The 19,006-nt window shown below is 47.1% G+C and overlaps 9 protein-coding genes across 9 annotated transcripts; 2 read left to right on the top strand and 7 right to left on the bottom strand.

Annotated features, from left to right (window-relative positions):
* Positions 1-123: 123 nt before the first annotated feature.
* F9C07_1009652 (uncharacterized protein) lies at positions 124-1,176 on the bottom strand. Its single transcript, XM_071507342.1, has one exon. The coding sequence runs from the start codon at positions 999-1,001 to the stop codon at positions 261-263; it is 741 nt and encodes a 246-aa protein (XP_071365447.1). The 5' UTR covers positions 1,002-1,176; the 3' UTR covers positions 124-260.
* Positions 1,177-1,351: 175 nt separating this feature from the next.
* On the bottom strand, positions 1,352-3,212 carry F9C07_210 (putative sugar transporter; the record flags this gene model as incomplete). The annotated part of the gene is made up of 3 exons (XM_041288976.2): positions 1,352-2,351; positions 2,405-2,802; positions 2,856-3,212. The coding sequence occupies 3 exons, from the start codon at positions 3,210-3,212 to the stop codon at positions 1,352-1,354; spliced, it is 1,755 nt and encodes a 584-aa protein (XP_041141638.2).
* Positions 3,213-4,196: 984 nt separating this feature from the next.
* Positions 4,197-5,639, bottom strand: F9C07_2248753 (Lactonase, 7-bladed beta-propeller-domain-containing protein; the record flags this gene model as incomplete). Its single annotated transcript, XM_041284392.2, has 3 exons — positions 4,197-4,639; positions 4,718-5,201; positions 5,269-5,639. 3 exons carry the CDS (start codon positions 5,637-5,639, stop codon positions 4,319-4,321), a joined length of 1,176 nt encoding a protein of 391 aa, XP_041141637.1. The 3' UTR covers positions 4,197-4,318.
* A 1,834-nt stretch (positions 5,640-7,473) lies between these two features.
* F9C07_1009802 (uncharacterized protein) lies at positions 7,474-8,279 on the bottom strand. Its single transcript, XM_071507343.1, has 3 exons — positions 8,015-8,279; positions 7,936-7,953; positions 7,474-7,878 (listed from the first exon to the last, which is right to left on the bottom strand). The coding sequence occupies exons 1-3, from the start codon at positions 8,144-8,146 to the stop codon at positions 7,792-7,794; spliced, it is 237 nt and encodes a 78-aa protein (XP_071365448.1). The 5' UTR covers positions 8,147-8,279; the 3' UTR covers positions 7,474-7,791.
* Positions 8,280-9,916: 1,637 nt separating this feature from the next.
* On the bottom strand, positions 9,917-10,259 carry F9C07_214 (uncharacterized protein; the record flags this gene model as incomplete). The annotated part of the gene is made up of 2 exons (XM_071509168.1): positions 9,917-9,988; positions 10,113-10,259. 2 exons carry the CDS (start codon positions 10,257-10,259, stop codon positions 9,917-9,919), a joined length of 219 nt encoding a protein of 72 aa, XP_071365449.1.
* Positions 10,260-11,154: 895 nt separating this feature from the next.
* On the bottom strand, positions 11,155-11,565 carry F9C07_215 (EthD domain-containing protein; the record flags this gene model as incomplete). Its single annotated transcript, XM_041284391.1, has 1 exon — positions 11,155-11,565. The coding sequence occupies one exon, from the start codon at positions 11,563-11,565 to the stop codon at positions 11,155-11,157; it is 411 nt and encodes a 136-aa protein (XP_041141636.1).
* A 641-nt stretch (positions 11,566-12,206) lies between these two features.
* On the top strand, positions 12,207-18,995 carry F9C07_2278684 (NADP-dependent oxidoreductase domain-containing protein). The gene is made up of 7 exons (XM_071510316.1): positions 12,207-12,619; positions 12,672-13,000; positions 13,056-13,357; positions 13,444-13,606; positions 13,657-15,558; positions 15,615-16,075; positions 16,134-18,995. The coding sequence occupies exons 5-7, from the start codon at positions 14,784-14,786 to the stop codon at positions 17,367-17,369; spliced, it is 2,472 nt and encodes an 823-aa protein (XP_071365451.1). The 5' UTR covers positions 12,207-12,619; positions 12,672-13,000; positions 13,056-13,357; positions 13,444-13,606; positions 13,657-14,783; the 3' UTR covers positions 17,370-18,995.
* Positions 12,342-13,835, top strand: F9C07_216 (putative CDK4/6; the record flags this gene model as incomplete). Its single annotated transcript, XM_071509292.1, has 5 exons — positions 12,342-12,619; positions 12,672-13,000; positions 13,056-13,357; positions 13,444-13,606; positions 13,657-13,835. The coding sequence occupies 5 exons, from the start codon at positions 12,342-12,344 to the stop codon at positions 13,833-13,835; spliced, it is 1,251 nt and encodes a 416-aa protein (XP_071365450.1).
* On the bottom strand, positions 18,031-18,795 carry F9C07_219 (putative streptomycin 3''-adenylyltransferase; the record flags this gene model as incomplete). Its single annotated transcript, XM_041284390.1, has 1 exon — positions 18,031-18,795. One exon carries the CDS (start codon positions 18,793-18,795, stop codon positions 18,031-18,033), a length of 765 nt encoding a protein of 254 aa, XP_041141633.1.
* Positions 18,996-19,006: the final 11 nt, after the last annotated feature.

The raw sequence follows: 19,006 nt of genomic DNA on the forward strand, positions 1-19,006 counted from the left end.
TTTGACCATTCTGTGAACCCACAGGTGGAACTGGAGACTGGAGGACTTAGCAGATCTTAGAAAATATTGAAAATACGAACCAGGTGTTCTAGAAGTTGTGTCCATGCAGTAAACTGTGGCCTGCCTAGGAGGGCTCTTCGTACCAATATAATCAACATGAACAGACACGACTCGATGAATCACAAGGACAGTATAATTATGGGTATAATACATTCGACGATATTGAACATAATATGCTATTCAACATAGAACCAAAAACCTCAACCAGACACCCCACCATCTTCCTTCGCAGCCAACTCCTTCAAACTCCTCTTCTCCTTCTCAACCCCCATCCTCCTCTGCGCAACATCACAAACCTCGACATCCCCACACTCACACTCCCCCTCCCTAACCCACCGATAAGTAATACTCCACCTATCCCCCCTCGGCCTAACAGTCCCATCAGCAAGGATATCATTCTTCCTTTTCTTAATCCCATGAGTCCAAAACAACCTCGACTCCCCCGTCATCTGCATCATACACCTCGGCACCAAATCCACATCCACGCGTTCCTCCCCCCGCCGAAACTGCATCATAATAGGCGCCCCAATCGACAGCGCATAAAGCTGGTCATACGCCATATGCGCATCTACATGCGGCGGAATACCGCTGCCTGGCGGATAGTACTGCAAACAGACCTGCTCCGGGGGCCGACCCTCCGTAGTTGGGATGAGCGGTTGCAGCCAGTCCGGGAATTCCTTGTAGGGAATGTCCGGGTCTATGCCGAAGGTTTTATAGTCGAATGAGTAGCCGTAGTGCAGTGATATTCGGCCGTTTCGGGTGGGCCATTCTAGTTGGTTTTGGAAGATGGAGATGAGTTGCGCTTCGTGGGTGGGGGTTATGAAGTCTTCTTGCCAGAGTATGCCATGGGGTTTTATTGGGAGTTCATGGTATTGGTTCTTGTTTTGTGTGGTCATCTTGGGTGTTTTGGGTTGTTTCTTGGTTGTGGTGGTGGATGTCATGTGATGGGGGAAAGAGTTTGGTTTTTATCTTGGGTTGTGGGTCGCTTTAGTGGCGGTTGGACCGTTGTTTCAATTGTACGGAGTAGTATGTCTGTGCTTGGGGTATGTACTCTGGGCTCTATGCATTTCATATTTTAATCAATTTGATAATTCTAGACCCGGTATATGGTTTTCCATACTCAGTGACTCAGTCAGCAATTATCTCAACCCCGAATCCGCGACTCATGGCGTGACCGCTACATCCTCTCGAATATATATATAACCAACACCCAACACTTACTTCCACTATACATTGATCACAACACAACTTAACCTTCACAACCAACCCACCAATAAAAATACCCAAACACCTACGCAGCAGCAAAACCCCTCGTCTCATTCAACGTCAACCAAGCACCACTCATAACAACCCAAACAGCACCACAAAACCAAACCGCCGCACCTCCCGCAACAACATCCCCAGCAAAAGTATTCGCAATCATCGCCACAAGTCCAAAAACCCCCCAAAAGAACCCCATAACACCGACCCCAAAGCCCCGAACTGGCGCCGCAAAGATCTCAACCGTATACGTCGTCAAAACCGCCAAGTCCGCAAATTGCAGGAAAGAAAGGACGCATTCAAAAGCCAAGAGGGCGTTTCTTGATCGAGCCAGTGTGGCAAGGAGCATGAATAAGCCGGTGAGAAGGGCGATTGCGGAGCCGGTGCGTTTGCGGCCGAAGGGTTTTGTTTGGATGAGCATACCTGCTATGATGGGGCCGGGGATTGCGCAGAGGGATGTGTAGAGGTAGTGGGTGTAGAGGTAGGGGGTTGTTACTGTTGTGGCGGTTATGGGGGCGATGTTGTGGGTTGAGGCGAGGTAGGCTGTGAGGGAGGTTTTGTGGAGGGGGAATGTGAGGCCTGTTAGGGCCCAGAGGAGACAGAGAATGGGGAGGCCGGTGGGCTGAAGGGCGAAGATAAGGGAGCGGAGACGTGGAGTTCGACGGGATTCGGTGGCGTCAATGGTTGAGTCGACCCTTGCGAAGGAGGTTTCGCTGAGCCAGGTACCGCGTTTACTATATGTGGCTATGTTGTTGACTAGTTGGGCGGCTTCGGCGTCGCGGCGCTTGGAGAGGAGGTATTTGGGTGTCTCGCGGAAGGGAAATACGAAGCGACAGAGGTAGAGGAACAGTGTGATGCAACCGAATGTCCACCATAGGTATCGCCAGCCTTTGTTGGAAACGTAATGGCAGGATGTGCTGCTCTGGCTTGATTGTGTTGATCCTTCGGCGCGGGAGGAGTGGGTTGATAGAGCTTGTGATGTGCTGATTGCGTCGGGGCCGGTGCCGCAGGTATATCCTGCTATGAACGCCCTTGGAGATATTAGCAAGATATGCTCTTGAGATATGCCCTCTGAGTGACCTACCATCCAACCGCGGCTGAGACTAGCTGGCCCAAGCCCCAGAACGCCCCTTGTACGGTAACCAAGAATTGATGGGAAGCCGGAAGCGACTCTATCAGGATGATGGCATCGACTAGCTGGTTACCTGCGACAGCAAAGCCTACCACGAAGCCGACGACACAGAGACCGGTAAAGGAAGGCATGCCGGCACCGACAAGTCCTCCCATGCCCATAAGGACGATTGTGCTTGTGAAGATCCACCGACGGCCCAGGATGTCTGACATCCATGGCCAGGCAGTTGCGCCAACCGTTAGGCCGACGGCCAGACTGACGAACAGATAGGACGATTTATCTCCGGGGAAGAAGAACTGGGCTTCATTCGAGGCTGACGGGGCAATAACGACGAATGACATTATCCAGAACTAGGTACAGGTTAGTTTTCACGAGGCGAATCCTTCCGATGGAGTCTGCTTACACTGTCAAGAAACCATCCTACACTGGTGATGATGAAGAGTACCCATTGGTATCGGCCCATTTTCATGTCCACCAACGCCTGATTCAGCAGTTGTGCTTTGGCAGCGTAGACTGCATTACTGCCGGCCTGATTCGTAGGAGTGCTAACAGATATGCCATTCGAACTTGTGGAACACTTGCTGGGATCGGCTCCTTTGCTATGCAGAGACTTCTCGACATCTACTACCAAAGTAGACGCAAATGCGCTTTGTGCTTCCATATTCCTCTCGGAGTTCCTACCATCATTGACATGATGTGGTATTTCGTCGGCCATGATGGTTCCCAGACTAAAACTGTTGACTGCTAGCAGACAGACCATGAGAGTGAATGACAGGGAAGGGGAAACAGAGAGCAAGACCCCGCTAATATAGACCGGAGGAGGGGTATCAGTCAGCTCCGAAGGCTGTTAGTAACTATCACATACTTGCAGGCCGAACAATATCCACGCATCAAGATACCACACGCTTGGCATGCATTGATACCGCCAATAGGCCCGCGGAGATAGACATAAGTTTGTGTGTGGCTCGTGAGTCACGGTGCTGACGTTCCGATATCAGATGTCATCGGCAGTCGTAGCTACCAGGCAAGACTTCCATGTTGAATATAATATATCTTACTGTGTATGTTGCTAACTGATTGAACTATGCAGCAATCAATACCTTTAATCATAACCTAGAATGCCTTTGACTACAGGGGATAGGATTTTTCCCGTTCCTCGGAGATATGACATATGGCCAGACGAGACATATCTCCACTTTGGAGTCCTACGGGGCAAGGTTGGAGAGAATAGGGGATCCATAATTGGTGCATTGCCGGTCGACCCATAGCATCGGTTATACCTCGTAAGTTTATTACTTTTCTCTTGTTAAGCATCATATGCAGAACTGGCAATATGAATGGGTTCCTCAGAAAGGGATGACACGACTTATAAGAGGATCTTATTCCCCGCCGTAGGGGAGGTCATGGTACAAGTCCTAATGGTGTAAGAGATTTCTTGGAATGAGTCGTATTGACTGACGTGAACTAGCAAGTCCAATCAAACTCGGAGTCGGTCTGAGTTACCGAATGCGGTAATATGAAGCGGATGGCAGCTGTTGCGCTAGGATTTACCAGCTCCGTCGTTAAGTTACGGAGATTAGATAAAATGATAAGGTAAAAGTATCTTCAGGGCCAATGCCGTGAGAGACAATGTGCACTAAACGGAATTAGGAGCCGATACATGGGGCAACAGGGGAGCACAGACCTAGTAACGGTAGACTACTGTGATGTGGAGTATTATAAAATCGTCCATGCGCACTGCTTCAGCATAAATTATCCTGCTTTTCATTCGGTTTCTTGTACAAGATATCTTGTCGCGTCTATTCCAACATATAGAGAAGTCCTTACTCAGTAGCCTCAACAGAAATCCGAGGTCTTGCAACTCTATCAATCATCCCAAACGGCACACACAATCTCACCCTCCAAGTCCTTCTGTGCCAGAAGCGGGCCAACACCTCCCGTCGTATCATCATAGCCAGCTACGGCCACGCGATGGCTACTTTGTAACGCAATAGCGATCGCCTTATCCTCGCCTGATATTTCAAACTGGCGGGGAATAGAGCCATACGCCGGATACAAACCGGTGTGTGTGACATTAGTAGATAACTTTCCGCTGGCATCAGCGCAGGAGAACACGGAGATGGTGTCATTGTTGGTGCCAAACTTGTTGTCCTCGCGGTTGCTAATCACGATATGGTTGTTGGCAGGCTGTTTCAGGTAAGACAATGGCAAAATATTAGCTTGTATTCTTTAGAGGATATACTGAGTTGCAAGAAAGGGACCCACCGAGATCGCGATTTCTGCAGCAGTAGCACCGCTTGGCAGCTCCGGTCCACCATACGTGGTAGTCTCGAAGAACTTCTCAAAAGCGATCGTACCATTCTTGGGATAGTGAACTTTGTATCCCGTCAAATGGCTGTTAAGCTCCGATGCCAAATAAAACCGAGTGTCGATAGCTCGGCCGGGACGTGCGCCTTTGGGCGTCCAGAATGTGCCGTGTCTGGGGCCAGATCCTGGAGACACAGCCAAAGGTGTCTGCGGCTCCAACAACCCCGATGAAGGGTTGATGCGGAAGATGCGTACGAGGTCGGCTCCTAAATCAGGAACCAGAATGAATTGACCTGTGGGGTCAAGGACTACACCGTGGGGGTGTGGTGCATCCTGCCGGTCGGGATCCGTACCAGGACCGTCCAGCTTATATGTGAAGGTCTGGCGACGGGTAAAGACACCACTGGGGTCAAGGGCATATGCTGTCACCGATGACCCTGAGCTATACAGGATAATCGTCATTAGACATCAGGGCATAGATGGGGCTATGGTGAACTTCGGGTGCTTACTAGTGGGCCACGGCAAAGAATGTGCGATCTCCCGCAGTATAAAGGTGTGATTGAACGGGCCCGAGTACAGTCTGCAACTGATGAACTTTAGACAGCGACCCATCGGAGCCAACTTCGAAGGAAGTTAATGTGCCGTTCGGTCCATTGAGGCCCTCGTCGAGGCAGAAGAGAAGGCTCTTATCGTCATTCAGCATCAGCCAAGAAGGATTGGGGCCGCAGTCGGTCGTGTCTGAGATCGTCTTCAACTCATAACCTGCGTCGGACCTGCCGAGCTCCAGCGTGGTAACTGCGCCCGCATATGACGCAGCATAGAGTTTAGATGCCGTGGAAGATGCTCCGAATAGAGCGGCTGTGAGATAGAGACCCTTCATTTTCGCAATTCCCTCTATTTTAGAAGTTCGTCAACGGATATTGCAGCAAAAGCTGGCAAGAGCGGTGATGTTTGTTTCTTTTTAATCTGGCCACCCACATTACGCGGGGGGATCGCCCGGCCCCCGGTAAAAATGCGGGAAAAATGCCACGTCGGTTCGACTCCAACCACACCACATTTCGGAATGCTGTCCTGCAATTTCGGACATGCGGATGTTAGTGTTACCGATGATTTGCTAAAATGACCCCTCTCGAGCCCTGGATGATATAATCCTCAATATAGTCTCAAAGGGTTTGGTTTAATTGGTAATGTCTGATTGTCCTCTTCTGCAGGATCTTGGCTGCATGTTTAGCGTCGTCCAGGGGACGGTAATATACTTCCCGATTCTGTGGGGCATACCGGATATCATAATCTGCCGCGATTCACTGCAGAGGTCTACCTCGGTGGGCCCAATTATTGAGACCCTTGCTGACAGATTCTCTAGAAGAAGCAATGCTGAACGTAACCAGAATAGGGGCAGATCAGCTGCTATGCCACGGAACATGTTAGTTCCTGAGCCAGTCATCCGGGGAACGTCTCAGGGGCTGGGGTTACGAATATAATCCGAATCAATATGCTAGCGAACTATGAGCTTATGACGTCATGGCGAATTACTCTTCGTGTTGTTTCTTAGAATAGCATGCTTCGAAATCACTCCCGGCGGACTACCCAAGGAGCTCTATTCGATGCGGAGCAGCGGTTCTCCACCGGATGACGTTCTATCGAGGTTCTGATGCGCTGTGGAATTGAGCTCAAAGTATGAAAGATAAGTACTGAGTTATATTAGTACGATCCACGCTCCTTCGGAAGATCGTGGGTTCGGAACCCAATCCTCGGGATGCCGCAATTCGGGACCTTGACTACTGTCAGATAATGGAAGTCTTTTATGGCATGGTACTAAATCTGCAGTCAATATTGGAGGGCCACTATGCCTTGTTCTCGCCCCAGTTGGTTAGATTAGCTAATCAATGTTCACTAACGTAATCGGTAAGCGAGCTGCGTACGCAAGCAAGCTGCGCAGGTCGGTATTCCATACAAATTGGCCCTTTTTAAGACTCAGATATCTTCACAACCAGAATTAGTATAGATATAAAATTTAAGATATAGTATAAGAGTATCTATATAAGTCTATATTTAATTTCTAAAATTTTTTTTCTTGTATTCTTAGACTACAGACTAAAAATACCAAAAATACAGCTGTAATATTCAATACTGACAGAACTATTTGTTATTTTAGCTTTTCAACTTAATATATTATATATTATATATAAATATATATCCTATATCAGTTTTATATTCCTACTACACCAGGTTGTGGAGATATCCAAGTCTTAAAAAGGACCAATTTGTATGGAATACAGACCTACGCAGCTCGCTTACCGATTACGTTAGTGTATATCGGAGGATCTATCTGGTACTAGTCCTTCACCTCATTGGCAGTGTTTGGCATCCTGCAACATGAACTCCTTGTCCAATTCGTACTAGCAAGTGGTCTCTTGTATTAAAGGTTCTTTAGGCGAACAAATACCAAGCGGCTAATTTGTCTTCACGTTTCCGATAAAGCTCCTTGTCCAAAAGGGAAATCCACTTTAACCGCGGTATTATTATTCGCATAATTGAGGCAGAGGACTTACTCATTGGTGGCCAATTGTTTGAGATAAAATATTAGTAGGAATGCTGTGTGAGGTATTTCTTAAATAATATCATTCACTGTCGGGGTTTAACGGAGTTAAATATGACTGCAATACTCGCTTCAGAGAGATTGATCGGCATCATGGGTAATGACGCTCATGCTCATCGTTTTAGTGCTAGTATAGTATGGATATAAATATTATTTGGTCGTCGTTTGCCAGGAGAGAATACTCACCTCCTTGATAACTTCCGTTAATACCACAATACGAGGGGAGTGGATTAATATTGACACGACCAAGGCTTTCTAACAGGAATATCAAACTGAGTATGCGGGATTGCATTTGGTCCAGGAATTACTATGACTCCATACCTCCAGTCTCAACCGCGTAACTGATGAAATACGATGATAACAAAAAGCCCAGTTTCAGCTCGTTCACGTGTTCCCCCAGTTACACATGGATGTGTATGAAAAAGTTCACAAATTACTCCCACTCAAACTCCTCATAGTCATATCCGCAGTCATCTTCATAATAGTCGGATTTCCGGTGCTGGCAGCAAGTCCAGCATTTCTAGTATATCCTGTGAGTAGGACATGAAAGTTACAAGAATTTGCTTGTAAGACTTACACCGATCTTCTTGGGGTACTTTGATGGAAGAGTTAGTCTTGGTTAGGAGTTGAAATACCTATTTCGCTGGATTACTTACCCAATGGCGTGGGCATTTTGGTTTGTGGCTATAGCAGGCTTTCCGACAGACCTCGGCTGATTCAAACGGGGTGGCAGCTGCTCCGGAGAGGAGAATCGATGCAGCTACAAGGGTGATGGTTGAAAGCTTCATTTTGGAAAATTCAAGTAGATAGGTAAAATTATCTCAGAATGATGTTGTTTTGGTGAACTGCGGATGGAATTGGGCGTTCTTGACCTTAAACTGATGGGAAGCAGAGAAAGGGGAAGACTATTATATGTCAAAGGGTGGTAGGGTTTATGGTATATACATTAATCCACGGTAGGTAAGGCTTTACTGAGAGAATGACTGAATTGCTACGCAAGAACCATTTAGATGTCCAACTGTGCAACCCTTTTTCCATGCGTTCCGACGGTGGATCAAGAGGCCGTATGCAGACGTTGTCAACACCGATCCTGTTGATACTGGCCCGCCAATCTCCAAGCCTCCAAACTAAAGGACTGGAATCTTAGGTCTCACTGAACCGGGGGATGTATGTACAATGAATAATGTATACGAGATCCGTACTACCGGGCACTCCCCTAAAGTTCCTGTATATGTCAAAGATTGTGAATGTTGTGGTTTATCTCGTGAGGCTTTCTACCTTGTTAACCTTGTTATGCAATCATGCCTTGTGTATTTGGTTGAATTATCCTTGTTTGAACACCAACAGTATGGTAGTCCGGAGAAATTTCGCGGAACAGGTCGATAGTCTTTCTTTAAGACGGCATCGTCGTATAGTGGTAACCTAGAAGCTGTGATTTTTCGATAAGAAAGAAAGTTCGATTCCATAACTCTTACAATCCTGTGTAGCGACTGTTCCATGCATCTGTGTTCACCGTTGGAAGTATGACGGGAAGCGTCAGCTCTAATGCACATACTTGGATGTGATTGAAATCCCAAAGGTGGCTGAAAAGCCACAAGCTCTCGAGTTATTAGGAACATCAGACGTTTTCTAGATGCGGGGAGTGTTTTTGAGTACGCTGCGATGAAAGTCGCTGAGATAGCTTCAATTGACGAGCTTGACATATATGCAAAAGTATTGGTCGGGTTTGATGTGTCCGCTAGAGGTTTCCTTGTTTTAACCAATGCATTTCGAAGAGATCTATCCTTATTTGCACTATGATGTTGTTTTAACTTCCGAAGAACAAGATCGAAACTAGATGCTGGACATATTAATTCCACATGTGTCGTCTCTGGAGGGATCCTCTCCACCACATTTTATTTACCACTTGGGTTGATTTAGTAGATGTAGCTTCTACGTAATAGCGCCTCTAAGAGATGATTATCGAAGGCGCAAATGTACCTTTTCAAGAAGATATACCTGTCGGTGAGGTTCACATATCCGCTGAACGATCAGCTTTGGCTTTCCTGTGATTAGTCTTTGCAAACCAGGTCGTGCTCCGGCCGCGTTCCCCAAGATGGGTGCATTCGAAGGGAGAAGCAAAGGAATATCTGGTAGTCTACTTGCGGGCAGTGACTTGAGACTATCTTTACATGCAGCTTTGGAGTGTTTCAGAATTGCAATAGTCCAAGGTTGAAAGGCAGACCGTCTTCAATATTCGGTCAAGCATTCTAATTACATTATTGTATTTGCATGTGGTTATACGGCTTTACATTAATTTTAGACGTGAAAGACACACGAAGACTTGTTCCTTGCGACTCGGCTGTCAGGCAGACTTGGAGGCACTGGGGTAATATTAGCCTCTCAAAGGATACGATTTCTCGCCAATTACAACTTATTTTCTATCTTGGGATACGAGGAGCTGTGACTATGCCGTAGATTAATTGGGCTATTGCATAGACGGGTTTGTAGAACCAATGCGTGAGGATTGGGAGGTATACGCTATAGTGAGCGTACAAAAGCCTTGCTCTAAAGCCTTATTACTCCTCCCACTCAAACAGTTCATAGTCATAAGACAGCACCTGGCGCTCCTTACAGCAAGTGCAACAACGCTAAACCGTAAGTTAACGGTTTTCAACCTTGCTCAGATGGCATGAAGCTTACCCCGAGTTTCTTAGCGTGCTATGTATGACATATCGGATCAGCATAGGCACGCTAGAATATCAAAGAGTTTACTTTCCCATTAGCTCGGGCAATGGGATCTTGGTGCAAGCATGCTTCCCAACAGATTGCCGAGGTAGTGTCGGCCTCCGAGAAAAGTGGACCAGCACTCACACCGGAGAGGATTGTTGTCGCAACGGCGAGGACGGTTGAAATATTCATCTTGGCAATGGATATTTGTATCGTCTTGAATGAGAATCAGTTGAAGATGGAGATTTCAAATATGCTCATGGAGGGTATACGTGGAAGGAGTACCTATATTGAATGACAGCTATGATCTATCGAGATATGATTATATAATTCATGCAGCATGGCGGATTGTAATTGCTTATACAGAGAAAGTTCCGGTGGAAACACAATATAAGAATACTAGTATATAAGGAATTGGCTTTATATCACAAGTCAAAACGGTTGATCAATTCGGGCCTTATGGAACCAGATGGTCTAGGCCATCTGTAGGTTATAGAGTTTGGGTCTGTGTCGCTGGGCGCTCTCTCCGTCTTCGTGGTAGATGTTGACCTCCGGGGGTTACATCATTATTTGTCTGCCCATGCATGCTATGTTATATGGACGACCAATGTCATGTTTCGGGGCTATATGCTGTGATAGATTATGACACACCGTAGATTTTACTTGAGAGGTGGACCGAGCCGAAAGGGCCAATGCATGTGGAAACGTCTGTGATAGGAGCCCAAAGACCATATTTCTCTCAAGCGACTATATGCTTTGCAATACAGGGTGGGATTGATCGACCAAAACCTGCTTCACCTGCACTATGATCGAAGTGAATCCTCATGTTCATGGTTATTCTACCGCTTCACGCTTTTCTCTGTCCATGTTGACTACCGTCTCTGATCAAAACACACTAGACCCCATCCCGCACCCGCAAATATGAGGCTTTTGCTTTGAGCACTATTGATACGGGTAAAGATGAATTAATTATTGACAAATTGAGAGCTCTTTCTTGATCTTTTGGGTCGTGATCCATGGCCATTCTTGCGATAACGAACGAGACCTCATGTTGCGGGCCGCTGGCTTCTTAGCTGGGCGTATATTCTTAATTTCTCGTATCAGTCGATTCAGTACTGATCAAAACACCCGTCACCCACGCTGAGAATTTCTCCTCATCCTCTTTGATCAATTTAGACGTCTCCTCGTCCTCAAAAAAAGCCCAGTTGGCGTCAAAATGCGCCTTATCGCGATACGTAAGTACCGCCACCGCGTCATAGTCGAAGTCCGTCTGGTTCCCCATTAAGACCGCCGGAGGAAAGTCAGGCGGCCCGTCTCGTTTTACGTAGTGTAGCACGTGAGTCAGAGGGAAGGTGTCTCCGGTTAGGTTCTTCATGAGGGGGATGTGAACATTCTCGTAGTGGTCGCGGTATTGGTCCGGGGTGAGACCCTCTTTTCGACGACCAAACATTAGCAATTGGAAGCCGTAGGTGGTAAGGGGTAGCGAGGCAAGCTTCATGTTGGAGAGCGATGCATAAGATGTAGGATGCTTATCGTGAGTGAGATAGGTTGTTCCGCGAAATAAATACTATTTCGCTTTGGATGGGATCCTCGCTATTAGGCCGCCTGGGCTTAAGCTTGGCAGGGCGCCTTAAAATCCATTTTCTCCCCCACCCCGGTTCTTCGATTGAAAGTCAATAGTTTTGGGCATAAGTACTAGATAGTGTACTTTACGCTTTTAGTACCCGGGGCTATAATCGAACTATGTGGGGTAGCCTCAGTAAAACCAGGTCGTGACAAATCGATACTGTGTGGGAAACGGTTGAAGGTAAGGTAAAGATACTGGCGCGTATAATGGGACTGAGTACCAAAAAGACGATCTCGAATAGATTATCTCGGAGCTTTCGCAGTTTAAATTCAAGTCCACGGACCCAAAACACTAAGAATACTCTCACTGTCACTAACCCAAGTTTGCGAGGTCATTTTTGAAGCCCTGGGATCAAGTTTCTTTGTGAACTTTGGGGTAGATAGTATCATATGCGATAGACGTAGGTACTCGTCATGCGCATGGCACTCTAGTACTACTATTTATAGAACTTAATAAAAATATGAATTGTTATTAGACTAGTTAATCACTTTATAATAATGAATGGAGCAATAGAACAATCCCCGGAAGTGATGATCATGTGACTATACATTGGCCTATCACGTCAGCTTGCTCAGCCATGCCGTACAACATACAGTATAAGGTCACGTTATCCCTGATCTCCTGCATTTCTCACCGCGCTTCTCACAATGGCGTCAATATTTCGCCTATCATCCCAAGTGTCAAGGCAATTCTCTACCTGGCGTACCTTGCTTCAACGCCCTGCATCACCCGTGCGCGACTTCACTCAATCAAATTTTACTCTCCTAGATTCAACGGAGAAGCTCGAAGAAGAAACACTGTCATGGTACACTCCCGATAGTTTTTATCCCGTCAAAATCGGCGAGGTATTTCAATCGAGGTATCATGTAATTGGTAAACTTGGTTATGGTGGATATTCAACTGTTTGGCTGTCCAGAGACCTACAGTCAGCTTACCCCACAATCAAGCAGCAATGCGAAAGACTTACCTTATTCAAGACAACATGCTTATGTCGCCCTGAAGGTATTTGAGCGCAATTCCGCAGAAGGTCAAAGAGAGACAGAAATCTACCACCATTTAAATTCCCTCAACATCGTAGATCATGCTGGCGTGAAGCTTATCCGCAAAGCATTGGATAGCTTCCAGATTACTTTTGCAGAGGGCAATTTTGAATGTCTTGTTCATCCTCCCTTGGGGATGAGTCTATATGACTTTCGCACCCAACTCAGGGCCAAGGTGCTTCCCGAAAAAATAGTCAAGTTGACTCTGGTACATCTCCTTCTCGCTCTTGACTATCTTCATGTAGAGGCTGAGATTGTCCATACGGGTATGAATATGTATTGTCCGCTTCCCATAGAAGTCTGCTAATCGAACTTTCACAGATATTCAAGAAAAGAACATTATGATGGCTATCGAAGATACTGCGATCTTGACCAAATTTGAAGAGGAAGAGAAATCTAGTCCTAGCCCTCGGAAAGTCGTTGGAGACCGGATGATCTATGCATCTCGAAAGCTGAGGAAAACCAAGCAACATGGCCGCCCTACGTTATGTGATTTTGGCCAGGCTCGGCGTGGGCCGAATACTTACTGCGGGGATATTCAGCCTTATATCTATCGGGCTCCCGAGGTGCTATTGCGAATGCCTTGGAACGAAAAGGTTGACATCTGGAATGTCGGAGTGCTGGTATGCCATTGATTCCCTTTTGGACTTGCCTTCTGATCAGGCTATTCAGACGACTGGACATCTCCTTTTGCTAACAATGGGTGCAGACATGGGATCTGTTCCAACAGGGACATCTGTTTTACGCTCGTGATTCAGATAAGAAAAGCTCTGATGCTCATCATCTGGCTGAAATGATTGCAATTATGGGGCCACCACCGAAAGAAGTTATTCAGAACAGTGTCTATGCGACCGAATTCTTCGACGGAGAAGGTTTGTATGAATTAAGATCTTCTAGAGGGCCTCTGTTGATTATAAAATAGGAAATTGGAAAGGACCTATCGAGATCCCCTCTATATCGCTAGAGAAACTTGAGGGAAATCTGGAAGGTGAATCACAACGGCTGTTCCTCCAATTCCTGCGCAAGATGCTTAGATGGAACTCCGATGAGAGAGAATCGGCAAGAGAGCTACTGGACGATCCTTGGCTACGGTCACCTTAACTACTCTTATTGTTCGACCGAAAAGAGATCGGCGCAAACCCCCTTGGTGGTTAAAGTCACCAGATCAGCCGTTAATTTCCCCTGTTAACTGAACTAGGGAACCTTAATATCCACCAAGAAAGCCTTTAGCCTCTAAACTTATCATGTACCGCTGCTAGTTTGATCAATTAGACGCATGGCCCTGCTTCACATGGTTCTCAGCGGGGTTAGTGCCACCAATCCACTGCAGGTCTCCTCAGCAGACCACAAGGTACGAAGAAGATCGGTTTCCGATCTTGCATGTTGTAGGACTTCATGCTGGCGCGCTTTGATATTTACACGGGCAAAGGGAGCAGCTGAGCTTGATGGGCGGTTTGCTAAGGACAATCGTTCCCACCATATCTAACCCGCAGTTTCGCCGGCGTCTACAATCCTATTTTTAGCCGCCCAAGGCGGAATCAGCTCAATGGGACCGGGATTGAACTTGAAGCTGAATAAATCTTGACTCAGTGATTAGCTAGCAGCGAGAATGGTCACCGAAGAGGCTGGCAGCCAGTAGATAATACTCAAACAAGTGCCCAGCAATGAGTTCATCGTCATCGATAGGGTCTTACCTTTTGAACGAAAGCACCTGTACCCGGTAATTTGTATCTTGCACGCAGTGGATAGAGCGTCATCGAACGCTGATTATTGGAAGAATTCCAAGATCTATCGTGATAAGATCATCTTTACGGATGAGAAGCATGGCGTGCTTTGGAGCTGGGCAACCTGATTCTTGATCCCTGGTGACTTTACGGTAGTAATAGGAATGGGGGAATGGCGGAGAGAAAGCCGATGCACACTTTCTAGACTCCTCTCGGACCGCTTCCGAGCGTTTTGGATCTCCGCATAAGTTCCCTAGACGCAATACAAAATACGATAAATCCGACAGGTAGGTCTACCATATAGACACCAATTACGGCGATAAACATGACAGTCTCAAATTATATTGTTTCTCTAGCGGAGGCTCAAACACGGCTTCCTCCTCCAGTGGCATCTAGTCGGTTGCTCGAACAAATCGATCAGCAGGTAGAGCAGCTTCCCATCCTCGTGGTTCTCGATGACGATCCCACTGGAACACAAACATGTCATGGAATCAATGTCTTGACAGTGTGGGACGATGCAACTTTGGTAGAAGAGTTTCACACATGCGACCGTGGATTCTTCATACTCACCAACTCGCGCGCGCTCCCTACCGCTGAAGCCCGGAAACTCATATCTGATATCTGTACTGCCGTGAAGAAGGCAGCAGTACAGGCACAAAAGACCTTCGAAATCGTCTTACGCGGTGATTCGACTTTACGTGGACATTTTCCCGATGAGCCCCAGATTGCCGAGGAGGTAATTAGGAAAGTCGATGGCTGGATCCTCGCACCGTTCTTCCGACAAGGCGGGAGGTTCACCATTGACGATGTCCACTATGTGGCCGATGCTGAAGGGAATCTAGTTCCGGCTGCCCAAACCATTTTTGCAAAGGATGCAACATTCGGGTACACAAGCTCCAATCTGATTGACTACGTAGTCGAGAAGTCAAATGGCTCAATTCCTCGTCATCGTGTGCAGTCTATCTCTCTGCATGATATCAGGGAGGGGGGTGTTTCTGCTGTGGCAGAAAGGTTACTCAAATTTGCTCAAGGGTCTATCATCATTGTCAACGCTATAGTTGATACTGATCTGGAAATCTTTGTTCTTGGACTGCTGCAGGGTAAGCGCCACCAGTGAGCTAAACCGGCAAACATATATACTGACACACTTGTGTAGCGAAATCTGCTGGTCGCAACTATATTTATAGGACAGGAGCTGCCTTTGTATCGACACGACTAGCGATAAGGCCAAAGCCTCCCCTCAGTGCAGGAGATTTAAGACTGAACACTGAGGCGTCTTCTCCAGGCGGGTTGATCATTGCCGGGTCCTACGTGTCCAAAACAACCGATCAGCTTCAATCCCTGACTTCAGGCCGTGGACCCGCGCTAAAGGTCATCACTCTGGACGTAGAGAGTCTGCTAAATAACACTGAAAGCAGCTACAGTACGGTATTTAGTGCTTCTGATGAAGCTGGCAAATATATTTCTGATGGACAAGACGTCCTAATCATGACAAACAGACGACTAGTTAGCAGCCATGACGAGCTCTCCGGTTTGCAGATAGGAAGCATTGTGTCTAATGCGTTGGTTCTGTTTCTACGGCTTCTAATTCCCCGGCCTCGATACATCATTGCCAAGGCGAGTTGTCCTCTGTGTAAAACAATGATGTAAAGCTAACATATGGAGAGCGATGTAGGGCGGCATCACTTCGTCCGACATAGCAACTAAAGGCCTTCGCATGCGACGTGCTCAAATCATTGGCCAAGCATCAGCAGGAGTCCCTCTTTGGCGCTGCGATGAACCGTCATCAAAGTTCTCCGGCATCCCATACGTCGTTTTCCCGGGCAATGTCGGCCACCAGGACGCCCTGCTAGATATGGTTACGAGTTGGCAAAGCAGAAGCATTGAAAAACGGCCGAAAATGCAGTATCAACGACTCGGTAATAGTGGATTGAAAGTCTCGAAGATCATTCTTGGTTGCATGACATTCGGCAATCCATCATGGGAAGGCAGCCCATGGGTTCTTCCAGAGGCCGAAGCGCTCCCCCTACTGAAAAAGGCATATGACTGTGGTATCAATACGTGGGATACAGCCAACACTTACTCTAACGGGATGTCCGAGATTATAATCGGAAAAGCTCTAGAGCGGTACAATATTCCGCGGAGTAAAGTTGTCATCATGACCAAGCTATACTACCCAGTTCTTGAGCCTGAATCAAACGCACGACCCAATCCAGCCATTAACGATGGGGTCCTGGTAAATCAAATGGGACTAAGTCGGAAACATATCTTTGAGGCGGTGGATGCATCTCTTGCCCGACTCAAGTCCAGCTATATTGATGTTCTACAGCTACATCGCATCGATGATACCCACCCGGAGGAGGTCATGCGCGCTCTTCACGATCTCGTTCAAATGGGCAAAATCCATTACCTGGGCGCATCAAGCATGTATTGCTGGCAGCTCGTGAGATTACAATATGCGGCGAAAATGAACAATTGGACCGTCTTCACCAGCATGCAGGGTCTTTACAACTTACTCTACCGAGAAGAAGAACGTGAAACGAACAAATTCTGTCAAGCTGAAGGAATCGGATTGATTCCTTGGAGTCCTCTAGCTCGCGGGTTATTAGCCAGACCTTGGAATGTGAAAACCGACCGGTCCGTGAAGGACGCAAAGACTGCAAAGTGGTTCTCTGGTGAGCAAGATCAGAAGATTATTACCAGAGTGGATCAACTTGCGCGGTCGAAGGGTTGCAGCATGAGTGCGCTTGCGATAGCTTGGTTGTTGGAGAAGGGCGCTTGTCCGATCGTCGGGTTGAATAGTATTGAGAGGATAGAGTCGGCGTCTGAGGCACTGGCGGTTCGTCTGAGTGATGTTGATATACGGTTTCTGGAGGAACAATATAGGCCGCTTTCTGTGCAGGCTATTTGATTTGTCTCTAGTATGATATACTATAGAATGTGGATAATGAATGAGAACTCAAATGTTCACCCCAAAATCATAGCGATATGTATATTTTAGATAGACGGTCGCTAACTAAAAGTATATTAGTATCAGCCACGAGGTATTATGTCAAGCTGTCGGATGCGAAAAAGAATTCAATATACTACCTACTTAGCCATCAACCATTCACAGTGAGTTGCACTACTCTTATGCTACGCAGTATCACGAGTATGAGAGCATCGAGAGAAGTGTTGGTAATAACTGGTCTATGTCTAAGCTTTGCCCGATCGGGAAAGGGATTCCTCTACCTAAGCCATAGGGGGAAAGGCTCACCTGAGTTTTAGGACTGTCTCCATCTTTGGTACCCAGAGAAAGGTAGTCTTTAGGACTACCAAGTAATAATAGCAACTTGGACTGGTCAGGCTATCAGCCATCGAGCTGGTCAATAAGCCAGCGGGTGATATTGCGATATGCATATAGCAATCATGTTACAGGACCCAACAGCCCCACATATTTCGACAACTGACTGTTCGCGCGCTCGGGGACTCTCGCTTGAATCTCCTCGAGAGTGTAGAAAATGAATAACTGCATTGTGACAAGCTGCTCCATGACTTAGATGACTCATATGCTGCTGTAGATCGGGCAATTTTTAAATAAGGTCTTTCGCGAGTTCGGCTCGGTTGGCCGTGATAACAATATCGTAAAGCGTCATTATCTGGACCACAGGGAGTTCGTCTCCTGTTTTGCGCGCTGAAATGGCACGGCTGACAACGTCCGGACAGCCCTGTTGTTGCATGGCCCATTTGGCTCCGGCCAACTTCGAAGAAAATTCGCCTGTGACGATGTATCGCCAACCTCGGCAAGCGTTGAGAACGCTGTTGGTCGATCTATGTTCCTTTGCTTGGTGCCACTCGAGCGAAGTCGCGATTGCTTCCAAAACCCAGCGTCGGGGGATAGCGCCGAAAGCGCCGGTCGTAGCAGGGCCGTACAGGGCACGGCCAAGTTCGCGCCCTACAGCAATATCGAGCAAGAACCAGTGGCTTGATTCGTTGGCTGGATCTAAGCTGATATGATCTGGTTGATGCGCTCCGGTGTTCAAATTAAGTTCGAAACGAGGGTGACGGCTGGCCGGATACACAGCGCTTTGAGCATAGACCACAAACTCGAGTTTGGTAGCCGGGCAAGGCAAGGCATTCTGGTTCAAACGTGATATGACTGCCTGCTTATCAACGGTGTCAAGCGGACCTCTCACTATAGCCTGCACGTCAATGTCGCTGGTGCCAGACTCGTAGGCGCCATAACCAGCTGAACCGAATAGATACACCCCGACAAGCTGATCTTTTAGGTAATCAGTAAGACGCTGGACTATTTCCTCAAGGTAGGCTTTCACCTCTTCTGGCAGGTTCTTGTCCATTGTTGTCTCTTTTCTGGTTTCTCGTTGGCAGACTTGTGATTGTTTGCGCACCGACAACGCTTGGAGGTTGCCAGGCCTTTTTGAATGTGGTCGGGCGAGAAAATTTGGAGGAGTAGTGGGTAATATGATAAAGGCTCGTTACGGAATCTAAGATCAACATAGAGATGTGCGGGGATCAAGGTTTGCTGCCTAAGGCATCAAGTCCCCACAA

This window comes from Aspergillus flavus, chromosome 1 (assembly GCF_009017415.1).
Source record: "Aspergillus flavus chromosome 1, complete sequence".
Classification (NCBI taxonomy): domain Eukaryota; kingdom Fungi; phylum Ascomycota; class Eurotiomycetes; order Eurotiales; family Aspergillaceae; genus Aspergillus; species Aspergillus flavus.

Excerpts from the sequence above, each read along its gene's own strand:
- F9C07_1009652 (XM_071507342.1), bottom strand. The coding sequence starts at position 1,001 with ATGACATCCACCACCACAACCAAGAAACAACCCAAAACACCCAAGATG.
- F9C07_1009802 (XM_071507343.1), bottom strand. The coding sequence starts at position 8,146 with ATGAAGCTTTCAACCATCACCCTTGTAGCTGCATCGATTCTCCTCTCC.
- F9C07_2278684 (XM_071510316.1), top strand. The coding sequence starts at position 14,784 with ATGACAGTCTCAAATTATATTGTTTCTCTAGCGGAGGCTCAAACACGG. Across the intron at positions 15,559-15,614 it reads TGTTCTTGGACTGCTGCAGG|CGAAATCTGCTGGTCGCAAC; the intron begins GTAAGCGCCACC and ends ACACTTGTGTAG. Across the intron at positions 16,076-16,133 it reads CTCGATACATCATTGCCAAG|GGCGGCATCACTTCGTCCGA; the intron begins GCGAGTTGTCCT and ends AGAGCGATGTAG.